The sequence below is a fragment of the Pagrus pagrus genome (genome assembly GCF_965226575.1).
Source record: "Pagrus pagrus genome assembly, chromosome: 13".
Lineage (NCBI taxonomy): Eukaryota > Metazoa > Chordata > Actinopteri > Spariformes > Sparidae > Pagrus > Pagrus pagrus.
In genome coordinates this window covers 15,705,148-15,720,199 of record NC_140197.1, presented here as the reverse complement: position 1 = coordinate 15,720,199, position 15,052 = coordinate 15,705,148, and the positions used below count along the sequence as shown (strand labels likewise).

General features: G+C 37.0%; 1 protein-coding gene across 3 annotated transcripts; it reads right to left on the bottom strand.

Moving 5' to 3' along the window:
- Positions 1 to 3,389: 3,389 nt before the first annotated feature.
- LOC311267636 (uncharacterized protein) lies at positions 3,390 to 7,400 on the bottom strand. Of its 3 annotated transcripts, none has more exons than XM_084370817.1 (4): positions 7,367 to 7,400; positions 5,074 to 5,229; positions 4,556 to 4,651; positions 3,390 to 4,084 (listed from the first exon to the last, which is right to left on the bottom strand). In XM_084370817.1, the coding sequence occupies exons 1-4, from the start codon at positions 7,370 to 7,372 to the stop codon at positions 3,776 to 3,778; spliced, it is 567 nt and encodes a 188-aa protein (XP_084226943.1). In that variant the 5' UTR covers positions 7,373 to 7,400; the 3' UTR covers positions 3,390 to 3,775. The 3 variants fall into 3 exon arrangements, with proteins under 3 accessions (XP_084226943.1, XP_084226944.1, XP_084226945.1); XM_084370818.1 differs by lacking the exon at positions 7,367 to 7,400 and adding an exon at positions 5,327 to 5,540; XM_084370819.1 differs by lacking the exon at positions 7,367 to 7,400 and adding an exon at positions 5,389 to 5,540.
- Between the last annotated feature and the right edge of the window lie 7,652 nt (positions 7,401 to 15,052).

The following is a 15,052-nucleotide window of genomic DNA, read 5'->3' as shown; positions in this document are numbered from 1 at the left end:
GTGTCCACTGTTCTCTGTCATCCTCTCTGCAGTCAGATAAGTAGAGGAGGAAGACATCTGAGTTTTGCATTGACTCCTCCTGTGTGTGTGTGTGTGTGTGTGTGTGTGTGTGTGTGTGTGTGTGTGTTTACTTAGTGATGTCTCATCATAGTTGACCATATTTATTAGTTTTTTTAAAATGTATTCAGAATGGTCTGGCAAGACCATGAATCAGCCAACATGAAACAGGCTAATGGACAATGATCCACAGTGTTTCCCTTCTTTATATTTCTAAATATAAAATGTACAAACTGTTACTCTAAAGGTGTTTAGGGGGATTTAGTCCCCACTGCTATTTATTTTTGACTTTCTCATTGTAAAATAATGTTTTCTTCTCTTTGTCTGACGATTGCCAGTTGGACACAGTTCATTCTCAATAAACTAAACTAAAGAACCCATCTTCTTATATAAATGCTTGAAATCTTGATCTGGACTGAAGTTTGCTGATTATCTGACGGGAATCTGTCCAGTGTTTAATACAGAATCTGCTTAACTGTGTTTTGTTATTTAAATAAAACAATGTCCCTAAAACAAACAAAAAGGTAAATGTTGTTCATGTTTGTGAATGAATGGACAAACAGCAATGACAGAAATGGGTGATACTGTAATACCTGATATAAAACAATACAACTGAGGACATGATACTTGATTCAATCCAAAATACTGCTGTATTTAGTCTCTTTTTTCATTATGAAATGAGTTTTTCTTATATGCATTAAAGACTTATGCAAATTGATTTCATAAACTATAATTATATTTGCAATCTAATTTGGACTGTAAATAACAGGTTAGACAAGTGATAAGATATTTTGATGAAAACTAAAATGGGGCAGAAAAGTTTTAATAATAATGAAATTGCTCTTTGAACAGGACTTTTACTCTTCTAACATGCAGTTTATATTTTGAAAGTTGTACAATGTCTTTATTTCAGAAGGTTTTTTGGAAGATCTTATGCGTGTCATTGGCTTGGCAGCACAAATAAAAGTTATTCAAAAAGACCTATGTAGATGTTCACCTGGAGATCTTGGCCGGCCAAAACAAGATTCTTTTCATGACTTTTTGTGTGACAAATTTGCAATTGGATTTAAAATGTAACATTTCAGTTCAGATAACATAAGAAGTCAATGTTGAGTTACAACTGTGAACTTTCGTGACTGACAGTCACTCACAAAAATGTGATACTGAGACAAGTGAATGTTTCCAGTGTTGGTGAAAAGAGGAAGTAGTTTTTGTATGACTCTCCTGTTATTGTCTCTCATTGTGTCTCTCTGGCACAGTAATACACAGCAGTGTCTTCAGGCTGCACGTTCTGTCCATTTAGAGTCACTGTGTTGCTGGAAGAGTCTAAATCGATACTGAACTTGTTCTTTAGTGAATCTTTGTAGTATGAGCCTCCTGTGTATCTGTGTCCAATCCACTCCAGTCCTTTCCCTGCAGGCTGTCTGATCCAAGCTGTCCAGTAGCCACTAACAGAATAAGAAACCTGACAGGTGATGGTCAGACGTTGACCTGGCTGCACAGTCACAGAGGCTGGCTGTGTCAACTGTTCACACTTCACACCTGTTAAAAAAAGAAAATGTTTTGTGACAAATGATCAAGTTAAACTGCAAAATAACTGTTGACTTTGACAAATCCAGAGAGACTCACATCCAGCTGCCAACAGCAGCAGCAGAGCTACAGAAAACATGGTTGATGTTGAAACTGACGTGCTGTGAACTCCACTGACAGCCTGATGTCAAGATTTTATAGCTGAGTAACAAGGAAGCTCACTGAGTTTGCATAGAATCAAACACATGAAGCATCAATGTTGGTCTGACTGGAGCCAATAGAAGAGTCTGTTGACTGTTATTATATCTGCAGAGTGAAAACATGCCTGGAAATCACCTCTGCTTTACATATGATATTTTCATTTCATCACACACTCAACTTACAGAAATGAAACAGCTGTAAATGATTATCACAACTATTCTTACTGTGAACATTACATGAACCATAGATAATGGAAAAGAAATCCTTAGAATCAAGATTACAATATTAATGATGATGTGTCATGGAAACAAAAGGAGAAACCACCAAGAATGTTGCTTTCTATAAGTCATGTTTATGTGACCCACACTGAATGTGTTCACATTTGTTTTAAATTGTATTTTTATGTGCAATATAATTCTGTTTCAGAGCAGTATTAACAGTACTTGTGCACTAGATAATCTCGTGCTGTGGCACAAATGGGCCAATAGGTGGCACTAGTAGCATGTTGACTGGCCGGGAAGCGTCTCTTTTTCTGGGGAGCGGAAGCTCCTCCTCATTCATACGAGAGCTGCCATGGTGAAAGCAACTTCTGCTCTTCGTTTCTTCTGTTATACAGGTTGGTCCAATGTTAAACAAATCATAACAAACAACAAACATGATTATTAATATGATGAACATGATTAGAATATCGTAAAACAAGGATCGTAGCCTTAGCGTGTGTAGAGTGTGGAAACAGTTTCAGTTTTGTTTACATCGGTGCTAGCAACAGTAGGCTAATAGCTGCTGCGCAGTGTAGTGCTAAATTTGAACTCCCGCTGTATTTAAGTTAAACAAGACCTCCCATGCATGGATTATTCTTCTCTTTTGTGTTTTAAAATATTGTAAAGTATATTGCATTTTCTGTGTTTCAGAGTGTATTGTGTTGAGTTAAACTTTTACTTATTAGCTCTCAAGAAGTTACATGTGAGGCTCATTGAATGAGATGTTGTGAATAATGTGAAATGACTGAGTAATGTCAGTAAAAGGGGTAAAGGATTCATATTCCTCGTTAAACATGGTTTAATATTGTGAATTATATGTGCCTTTGAAACACTCTGATGAAATATTTTGACTATTTGTAAGGACTACACTCTAAAAACTTTAACTATGCTCTACTCAATTTAATCTGTGTAACATTTTTACACTTAAAAATATTGAGTAAATTTGAAAGCTGTGAAATCATTTAGATTTACCTTATAAATTAAGTAAATGTAATTAAAAAATTTAAGCAGATCTGAACAACTACATTGAGTACCATGAAATATAAAATTGAGTTGATATAATTAAAATTTTAAGTCTATGCAATAGTGACCCTACGTTCAAACCACTCAAAGAGAATGAGTAGATATAATTAAAATGTTAGGTAGATGCAACTGAAAATGAGATTATTTTTTAACAAAACAAATCTGCTACATTTACTTAATGTTTTTAACATAATGTAATTCATACTGGACTATCAAATATCAGAATAAATATGTTACATTTACTTAATTTTTTAAAATCAGGTCAATATATGAAACAAAATAATAAACATAAAGCAATTCTACACACAAACATTTTGAATTAAACATTTATTCATCTGATCTGACGTCTAAAATGCACCTAGAACAGTGACATTTTACATCTTTCTAAAATGCACCAAGAACAATGACATTTTACATCTTTCTAAAATGCACCAAGAACAATGACATTTTACATCCGTCTAAAATGCACCTAGAACAGTGACATTTTACATCTTTCTAAAATGCACCAAGAACAATGACATTTTACATCTTTCTAAAATGCACCAAGAACAGTGACATTTCACATTAAAGTTCCACAAAAGCAAACAATACCAGTCCAACTTGCAACTTCACTATGAATGGAAACAGAACATCAGCTAAACTTTAGACTTGCCAAAGAAAAATTCTCTCACTAAGAGAGCATCTTGCTGAACAGTAGCCAGCAACTACATAGAGAGGTAATTCTTCAGTCTCTGAACCTTGTTGGAAAGGTTTCCAGATTCCAGCTCCAGCAGTACTTTCTGGAATACCTCAAAAGTGTATTTGAGGTTCTTTGGGTATCGCAGATATAACGCATAGGTCAGTCCCAGCAAATAGCAGCAGGCTCTGCTAATATCGCCAAGACCGCTGAGGACGGTGTTGCCCTCAATCACAATCCCGACATCGACTGACCCATCTTGGTTACGCAGCAGGTAAATCTTCATGACCTCCTCTGCCAACTCCTCTTGAACACTGGCAGATCCATCAGCAGCATCCTGCAGACATTGTAAAGATAACTGTTTAGGGCTCACTTTCAACCTGCATGTCACACAACAAATATCACCTACTAACATAAAAGCACATAGCAGGACATAAAGTGTACAAACTGAACAATACTACTGTGGTGGTCCCAAATTTGTTTTTGATCTCTTTTTAAAAACAGACAAAATAACTAATTAATGCTTCCATATAATTTATTGCTCTCCCCAAACAAAATTGTCACAGAAAATAACATTTGATGTATTTAAAGCAGGACAGACGGTGAAATCAGTCAGTCATCAGTCATCAATCTATAAATGAATGTGGGTGATTAGTACAGTATCTGATGTCCACAGCTGCTCTATACTATATGAAAAGCAGCTTCTTCTTTGTGTGTGGTAAGGAAAAAACAAACTGTACTGCAGCAACTCTATGGTCACCCATGATTACATTGTTAAAAATCACGAAAACTACAGTATTACACTAACCTCAAAGTCCTTGAACAAGACACTGGCATCTTCTGCCAGATGGTCAATGAGACATCGGATGACAACCTCACGTGTCTGTTGAATAGGGATTCCACTCTGCAGAACAAAAAGTCTTTCAGCAACTAACAAAATGCAATTCTACACATTCAAGCAGAGCTTTGATTTTTTGGAAAAACTTTGATGTCAAACCTTTCAATAGAATTTACATTAGAAAAAATTAACTGGAGTTGGAGTGTAGTGATGTTAGAATAAAACAAAACGTAAAATGGTGTGCAGAGGATGTGAGAGATTGAGGGACAGAAAACTAAGGAAGAAAAAGCAAGAACTGTTAAGGATGGCTGGAGGATAGGAGGAGGAATGAGGGAGAGTCAGAGGGGATAAAGATAAGTTGTCTGATTAGGATACGAATAGGTAATTATAGATGGTAATTAAAGGAGAGAAATGTGAATGAGACAGGTGGAATTATGATTATTGCAAATAAGGTATAAATTGAATAGGTGGAGGATAAATTGTAATACCTGAAGTAGAACACTCATTTGTGCCCGATGTCGCTCTCCTCCAGCACCTTTCTTCGCTTGAAACAAGGACAGCAGTTTAGGTGTATAGAAGTCCAACATTGCCATGAATTTTGGCTCAAGATTCAGTGTGGTGATCCTCTGAAACTCTGCGCTAACCTGAAAGAGATAGAGATGAGAAAAGAGAAAAGAACTGGTGACTGTTCCATTATAATTTTTAGTAGGATGTACGGTCACCAGCCACTTTATTATTTACTCTGCTCTGCTCTACGCCGACACATCACTCTCTGTTGTCCCTGTCCCCATAGACATACATACATAGACGCCTCATTGAGCGGGTTGGCCCGCTGATGCGATACGTCGACGTCGCCGCCATATTGGAGGAGGAAGATCTGCCCCGTGAACTAATACAAGTGAATGGAGTGAACTTTATAAAGCTCCTTCTGCAAAGTGCTGTAAGTTGATGCCTCTCATTTACACATTCACACACGTACGAATATATTCAGGAAACAGACAGGAACCAAAAACAACGTCTGTAACGTTCTCTGATGATTATAAACGTTAACTACTCCTTACATGTTCAGTATACAGGTAGGCACCAAACCACCGGATGTATTTTTATAATGTTTTTATGAGTGTTTACAGCTGCCAACGTATGTTACGCTGCTACTGTGATGTTAAATGACAGTTAAATATTGAATCTGTGTCTATAATAACCAGATCCTGACACGTAAATGTGACATCTGTGGGAATAAACAGCACCAACGTCGTTTTTACACAGTGATTTCTGATAATCTAAGTAATAATAATAACAATCATGGAGACAAAAAATTTAAAAGTCCGCAAATCAAGATAAGAAACTGCAACTGGCAGTGAGCCTGCTTTCTTTTCGTTTAGCAGTGAAGTGATAAACTCCATGACAGAACATTATAAAATATGATATTGTATAAAATAACATTACATGTAAAAAAAAAAAAAAAAAAGTAAAGTTGCAGTGGGCTACTTTTATAAATATACACTATAGGCCTATATAGGTTATAGTTTGTATTATTATTATTGTTGTTGTTGTTGTTGTTGTTGTTGTTATTACTATTTTTCTACATATTATTGACTTTGAATTACAGCTGCTCCCAGCTGTAACGCAAGCAATTTCCCGTCGGGGATTAATTAAGTATTTCTGATTCTGATTAATATATTATGCAGTCAGTAGTCCATAAGGTGACAGTATGGTAGACAGATGTCACATTTACATGTCAGGATCTGGTTATTATAGACACAGATTCAATATTTAACTGTCATTTAACATCACAGTAGCAGCGTAACATACGTTGGCAGCTGTAAACACTCATAAAAACATTATAAAAATACATCCGGTGGTTTGGTGCCTACCTGTATACTGAACATGTAAGGAGTAGTTAACGTTTATAATCATCAGAGAACGTTACAGACGTTGTTTTTGGTTCCTGTCTGTTTCCTGAATATATTCGTACGTGTGTGAATGTGTAAATGAGAGGCATCAACTTACAGCACTTTGCAGAAGGAGCTTTATAAAGTTCACTCCATTCACTTGTATTAGTTAACGGGGCAGATCTTCCTCCTCCAATATGGCGGCGACGTCGACGTACGGTCCAGCGCTCAATGAGGCGTCAGAATTGGCTAGAATACGTCATAGATACATCCACTGATTGGTTGAAAAAGAAAATATTGACTGCGCTCTCAGTCTGCCAAACATCTATTTTTCGATTGGTCTTTTACGCGGTGGCATAAAACAACAAGGAAGTGTCGGACAGACACAAACCGTATATCTCCGTCGTCAGCGGAATCTCAGGAAAACAGTGCAAAAAACACATCTCTCTATTATAAACCGTTTCAGAGATATTCACAGATATGTAAAACTTACGCCTTTTAGGCGAAGCCGCCCAATCCGTCCCCAGAGAGTTAAACCAGCAGCTACGGAAACATGGAGCACATTTACCCTTCCCCCTCCCCCACCTCACCGCTTGGGCTTGCTCAGCATGCCCTGATGAAAAAATTGGTCATGTCTGAGCATGTTGAGTAGCCCTAAAATACGAACAAATTAGTCATTTTACACCCATTTTTTGGTAAAAAAAAACGGTGTGTTAGCTGAATGAACCGTGTGTTAGCTGAGCAATTTGGTGGCTAGAAAACTGTTAACGAAGTTAGCTAATGTACAACAGCATGGTGGTCAAAGTATTTTTAAAAAAACAAAACAATAAAGTTTATGTGCAGGAAGACAGGGTCGCTATTTAATTACATTTTGCTAGTCTCTACTTACCGGCATATGGAGTCCTCCAAGTGATTTTCACCGCGGTGTCTCAGAGACGTTGCTCGCCTCTTGTTGTTGCAAAAAGCAGGGTAGATATCCCATGGTTCCACTCTCTTTGCGCGGGAATGGCAGCACGTCATGACCTTAAGTTACTCAATTTCTTAAGTTGTTGTTAGAGATGAAGACTATCGAGTTAGAGTAAGTAATAATTAAAGTTCTTGAAACCGATTGTTATAATTGCTCCATACTCAAATATTCTGACTGGTATTTACTGAAAATATTAAGGATATCTTTAAATTATAATTTGTTTGTCAAATACTAATTTTTTGTGTGAAATAAATTTAAATAATAGATGTAAATATAAGGCAAAATTAACTGTTGGATTTTTAAGCATTTATTTTGATAGATCCAAGTGAAATAATCAGTTTTGTGATTTTCAGAGATTTTATTAAGATAATATACTTTTTTATTATTGTGATATATACTAAGGCCCTGAATGACTTTTTAGAGTGTAAGAGAGAGATAAAGGTAATGTTGTATGTTGAATAAATTCATACGAGAGCTGCCATGGTGAAAGCAACTTCTGCTCTTCGTTTCTTCTGTTATACAGTCAAACAGTAATCTGCCTGCTTGTCCCTCCACTCGGGACCTGCAACATTTACAGTTTGTTCAACATGTTTTCAAATCATTAAAACACTTTAAATATGATGTGAGCTGTTTTCCTGAGATAATTTATTTACTGTCAGCACCTCCTACATCACATTTAAGATTAACTTTAAATGTAAGAACAGCCTGTTGTAGTTGCAGCATTTGATCACTTAGTGTACTTCCTGTATTTGCAGCAAAGTGACAACAGACAGCATCATGTAAACAGTATGGAAACTTCTGTCTGATGCTGCTGGTTGGCATGAAAGATTTTTATTAATTTCAGTGACAGCAGATGTTTGAAGACATACAGAGAAACTTGGAGCCTCGAGAGGAAAACAGCTGCTCAGGAACTGAAACCTGTGAGACAAAATGCAAAAACTACATCTGAGTGTTGAGAGTCAGTCAGTTAATATCAATGAGAACACAGAGTCTCCTTTAAGTAACAGAGGAGAGAGAAACTTGTCACTGACTGCCCTCTAGTGATTTTATACAAGAAACTGTGACATTATTTTTCTCCTTCATATTATGACTCATTTAGATTTTACAAAATTTTGAGACATTGTTGCCTCTTAATTTGTAGAAATGTTTAAATTTTGTAGTAGTTTATTTCAGTGAAATGACAAATCATATTGTTGTGCTGTCTTTGGGCCTTAATGTTTACTGTCAATATTTCTCAGTAGCAGTTTTAGAAATATAATGTATTAATGTTTGATATAAAATACTTCATGCTTGGGCTCTTCCAGGCCAGTAAAGATGAGTACTGTAGGTTTTTGTACAGCTGCTCAACCAACTCCAGTCACTGTGGCTCTCGAGCACAATAATAAACAGCAGAATCTTCAGTCTTCAGACTGTTCATCTGCAGATACACCTGCTGTCTGCTGTTGTCTCTGGAGATGGTAAACCGGCCTTTGACTGACTCAGAGTAGTAGATGTAGCTACTACCATCATTGCTGAGAGTCGAAACCCACTCCAGTCCTTTTCCAGGAGCCTGTCTGACCCAGGCCATATAGTAGCTGCTGAATGTGAATCCAGAGGCTGTACAGCTCAATCTGTGAGATTCTCCAGGCCTTTTAACCACTGGTTCAGATTCTGTCAGAGTCTGACCATCAACACCTGTTGAGACAAAAAGACGCACATGTGATGAGTTACATTCACAGCACAAATGAAAATATGTCTGATCAAATTCTTAAAAGATGTTCACCTGCCCAGCAGAGAGTTAAAAGCAGCAGTCCTGTCCTATAGTCCATCATGTTAAACTGTGTGTCCACTGTTCTCTGTCATCCTCTCTGCAGTCAGATAAGTAGAGGAGGAAGACATCTGAGTTTTGCATTGACTCCTCCTCACGGGGAGGAAAAAAGATGGACTCGAGATATTTAATGAAACTTGGCAATTAACTTCCAATAGTCAAGCCTCCATGTCAGCTGTTTTGATGTTTGTTTGACGCGACACAATTTTAATAGCCTGTCAGTATTAACACCACATTTATTCTAAACATACTTAAATGTTAAACATATCTCTGTCATCTGAAACACTGATATATGAAGATGTCTTCAAATGTTTAGAATTATAGTTCATGTATCGAGACTCTGTTGAGAACAACAATGTAAATAATCTACAGTTTTATTCTGATCAACAGGATCTTCTAGCATTTATGGAAATTGTACTATTGTTGTCTCACCACATCAGACCATGAACCAATGATTTGAATATATTTTTGATTGTGAACATTTCACCTTCTAATTATGTTCTAATGAAGCTGTCTGATGAAATATTTTTCAGCTTCCTTCTTTTTTAAACTAAATGAATGTATTTAATGGTCTGTGGTTATGAATATTAACATTTATAAAGCACTTGTCTCAATTGTCTAATCAACTACTCAAAGTGCTTTACAACATGTCACATTCACTCATTCATACACGCATTCAAACACTGACTGCAGCGGCTGCCATGCAAGGTGCAGCCCTGCTCATCAGGAGCGATACAGCCCTTCCTATCCAAAGTCATTCACACACACTCACACACACCGATGGAAAAGCCATCAGGAGCAATTTGGGGTTCAGTGTTTTGCCCAAGGATAGGTCGACATGCAGTTGTGGTCCAGGTATCCAACCACTGATTATTACTATGAGGGATGTAAAATCATGTAGAAAATCAATATGTTTTCATTAGTTTAAATATTTACTGAAAAAGTATTTTCTGTTTTAAGGCAGAAATTAATTTCTTTCAATGAATACAAACTATAAATTAACTCTGACCTCCATCTGTTTATAAAGGGATCAGTTTGGAATTAAAAACTCTGTTACACATTAAAAATAATATTTTCTCTGTCATTAAGTCAATTGTAACTCAATTAAATATAATATAATATACAAAGATTAGGTAGAGAAGATTTAAGACTGTAAATCTCAAGCAGTATTAGAATTAATGTGATACTGAAAAAAGTGAGTGTTCCCATTTCTAGTGGTAAATAGAGGAAGTAGTTTTTGTATGACTCTCCTGTTATTGTCTCTCATTGTGTCTCTCTGGCACAGTAATACACTGCTGTGTCTTCAGGCTGCACATTCTGTCCATTTAGAGTCACTGTTTTACTGGAAGAGTCTAAATCGATACTGAACTTGTTCTTTAGTGAATCTTTGTAGTGAGAGCCTCCAGTATATCTCATCCCAATCCACTCCAGTCCTTTCCCTGCAGGCTGTCTGATCCAAGCTGTGTAGTAGCTGCCCAAAGAATAAGAGACCTGACAGGTGATGGTCAGACGTTGACCTGGCTGCACAGTCACAGAGGCTGGCTGTGTCAACTGTTCACACTTCACACCTGTTTTGAAAAAGAAAATGTTTTGTAACAAATGATCAAGTTAAACTCCAAAAGAAGAACTGTTGACTTTGACAAATCCAGAGAGACTCACATCCAGCTGCCAACAGCAGCAGCAGAGCTACAGAAAACATGGTTGATGTTGAAACTGACGTGCTGTGAACTCCACTGACAGCCTGATGTCAAGTTTTTATAGCTGAGTAACAAGGAAGCTCACTGAGTTTGCATAGAATCAAACATATGAAGCATCAATGTTGGTCTGACTGGAGCCAATAGAAGAGTCTGTTGACTGTTATTATATCTGCAGAGTGAAAACATGCCTGGAAATCACCTCTGCTTTACATATGATATTTTCATTTCATTACACACTCAACTTACAGAAATGAAACAGCTGTAAATGATTATCACAACTATTCTTACCGTGAATATTACATGAACCGTAGATAATGGAAAACATATTCTTGAAAATCAACATTACAACATTAATGATGATGTGTCATGGAAACAAAAGAGAAACCACCAAGAATGTTGCTTTCTATGAGACATGTTTACAGTGTGTTCAGCATGTTTTCAAATCATTAAAACACTTTAAATATGATGTGAGCTGTTTTCCTGAGATCATTTATTTACTGTCAGCACCTCCTACATCACATTTAAGATTAACTTCAAATGTAAGAACAGCTTGTTGTAGTTGCAGCATTTGATCACTTAGTGTACTTCCTGTATTTGCAGCAAAGTGACAACAGACAGCATCATGTAAACAGTATGGAAACTTCTGTCTGATGCTGCTGGTTGGCATGAAAGATTTTTAATAATTTCAGTGTCAGCAGATGTTTGAAGACATACAGAGAAACTTGGAGCCTCGAGAGGAAAACAGCTGCTCAGGAACTGAAACCTGTGAGACAAAATGCAAAAACAACATCTGAGTGTTGAGAGTCAGTCAGTTAATATCAATGAGAACACAGAGTCTCCTTTAAGTAACAGAGGAGAGAGAAACTTGTCACTGACTGCCCTCTAGTGATTTTATAGAAGAAACTGTAACATTATTTATCTCCTTCATATTATGACTCATTTAGATTTTACAAAATTTAGAGACATTATTGCCTCTTAATTTGTAGAAATGTTTAAATTTTGTAGTAGTTTATTTCAGCGAAATGACAAAGCACATTGTTGTGCTGTCTTTGGGCCTTAATGTTTGCTGTCAATATTTCTCAGGAGCAGTTTTAGAAATATAATATATTAATGTTTGATATAAAATAGTCATGCTTGGGTTCTTCCAGTCCAGTAAAGATGAGTACTGCAGGTTTTTGTACAGCTGCTCAACCAACTCCAGTCACTGTGGCTCTCGAGCACAATAATAAACAGCAGAATCTTCAGTCTTCAGACTGTTCATCTGCAGATTCAGCTGCTGTCTGCTGTCGTCTCTGGAGATGGTAAACCGGCCTTTGACTGACTGAAAGTAGTGGATGTTGCTACTGTCATAAATAGCAGCAACCCACTCCAGTCCTTTTCCAGGAGCCTGTCTGACCCAGTGCATCCAGTAGCCACTAATTGAAAATCCAGAGGCTGTACAGGTCAATCTGTGAGATTCTCCAGGCCTTTTAACCACTGGTTCAGATTCTGTCAGAGTCTGACCATCAACACCTGTCAAGACAAAAAAAAATATGCGTGTCATTGGCTTGGCAGCACAAATAAAAGTTGTCTAAAATTAAGACCTATGTAGATGTTCACCTGCCCAGCAGAGAGTTAAAAGCAGCAGTCCTGTCCTATAGTCCATCATGTTAAACTGTGTGTCCACTGTTCTCTGTCATCCTCTCTGCAGTCAGATAAGTAGAGGAGGAAGACATCTGAGTTTTGCATTGACTCCTCCTCACAGGGTGGAAACATTTCCCTGATTTATTTTAGTAACGCACCAAAATGTGAAATTTGGTTCAGGAATCTGTCACATTTCCAAACAGCATTCATTCAGACAAATTCATATATAATTTGTCTCGGCATCAATGTTTCTCATTACTTCATGTAGACAGCATATGCGCTAAACACTAATCTGCAGTGTTCTTATGATCACCAATATCCATGAGTATTTTTTAAATTTGCTGAATTGTCATTTTATCATGTTAAACAATCCACCAATAATCTGAATGTTTGTTGGGGATTTATGACATTAAGAGTTTGTATTTATATAGATGGCATTAGAAATATAGTGTTATTTAATGTTTTGACAACTGAAGAAACTCTGTTACAGTGAGTGATGTAACATGAAGAGAATAAATATTTAGTTATTAGTTTACAGTAAACTCTGTGGGAATTCAATGTGGATGTAAAGTGCTTTTGCAGGTGGTGAGAAAACACAGATGTCATGAAGATCACATGTTTGTTGTCTGTGGAGGTTTTTGTGCAGCTGCTCCACTGTCTTCAGTAACTGTGTCTGTCGAGCACAGAAGTAAACAGCAGAATCTTCTGCTGTCAGGCTCTTGACCTCGAGGTACTGAGTGCTGCTGGACACATCTTCAGTCATGAGGGAACGACTTTGAAAGGAGCTGGCATAGATAGCAGAGTTTGAACCTGTGCTCATCCTCCCAATCCACTCCAGAGCTTTCCCTGGCTTCTGTCGTATCCAGTGAATATAGTAGCTCGTCATGCTATAACCAGATATGATACATGACATCTTCACTGTGTCTCCAGGTCTTTTCACCTCAGAGGCAGACTGGTCCAGTTTGATCTCACTCCAAACTCCTGTAAGCAAAGAAAATGTGATCATTATCCAACAGACTTGTAAATCACAGGTTTGACATTTACAAAAGAAGTAAAGCAGAATGAATTTTCTCACCATGAATACTAACTACAAATAATAAACTCCAGATGATTGTATTTTCCATTCTGTGATACACACTGTAGTTCAGAGCTCTCTGATCTCAGTGTTTCAAATATATCTCAAGCTGTCACAGGTTTCTGTCACAAGTTACTGATGGTGTGTTTATAAGAGAAGAGTTTGCATAGACCTCCTCTACAGGTTTAAAGAGGGAACATGTGACACACACACATTTTCATAAGTAGAGTAACAGCAGACACGGTAGAAAAAAGTCCTGTCAATTTCTGGACTGATGGTGTCATGGAAAAAATAATCTTTTTTCTAAATGGCTTAAGATGTAAAAGTTTAGAGCTTTTTTCAGCTTGGCCAAATTACAAAAGGAAAATGTGTATCCTATTTGTGTATTTGTGAAGAAATGTAGCTACTGTTGAAGTTGAAGTTGAATGTTGAATGTTTTTCCATTTCTTCAAGGCATTGCAATACATAAAAATAAATTAATAAAACATGTCACATGCATCTTGTATTGAGGGAAATTTAAGTTCATCTCTTCTCTACTGATGTCGACTACAGGGGAAGTCAACTTAGATTTGCCATTAAAATTCTCAACTCTTCTTCTGTCGACCAGAAACAAAAAATACCTCTATGATTAAGTGATGAGTAAGTACTTGCACATAGTCATGTCCCCCCCAATAAAAATACCCTAAATTATTCAACAAATGTATTTTCAGACTTCACATTCTTCACATTTTAGATTCACATCTAAAAAGAAATGCAGTACTTTTTGAATGATATGGCAAGCCTGTACGAAGTTGTGATTTATGGTGGCATGGTATGAGTTGCATACGGGCAAAAAAAACAAAAAACTTTTGTGTCCCCCCCCAATCCTGACATCGGATCTGCACCCCTGCATCAGATATCTGTCTCCTTCTGTTGCCTGCTCCCCTTCTTCGTCCTCTTCCTCATCCTGCTACTGCTCTTACTCTCCCTCATCCTCTTTCTGCCTCCATGCTGAGGGAGCTGAGTTCACATCAGGTGTATTTGTAGTGCTATGGCTTAGACTGATTGGTCTACAGTGAGATTTTAAATGTTTTCATGTGTGTGAATCTGTGTGCTTTTCCAATTTTAGTTGTGTTTTGTATTTTAAATAGATGTGTTTTCCCAATGATTGCATGAGATTTCCTTTTTGAACAATGTGTCTTATGTAAAAAACAGTGTGTAGTGTTTTGCAATAAGTGTGTTGGAGAATTTCAAACACAGTGCAAAGCATATATTGTGTTTGCAGGGTTGGTGCTTTTGTTTAGGGCATGGTCACCAAAGTTAGATGTTGTGATGCTTTGGGCACAGCAACCACTTTTAGTGTTTAACCATTAGGCAAATACTGTAATATCTCAGAACTATGCACATTGCACATTTATATTTCATAT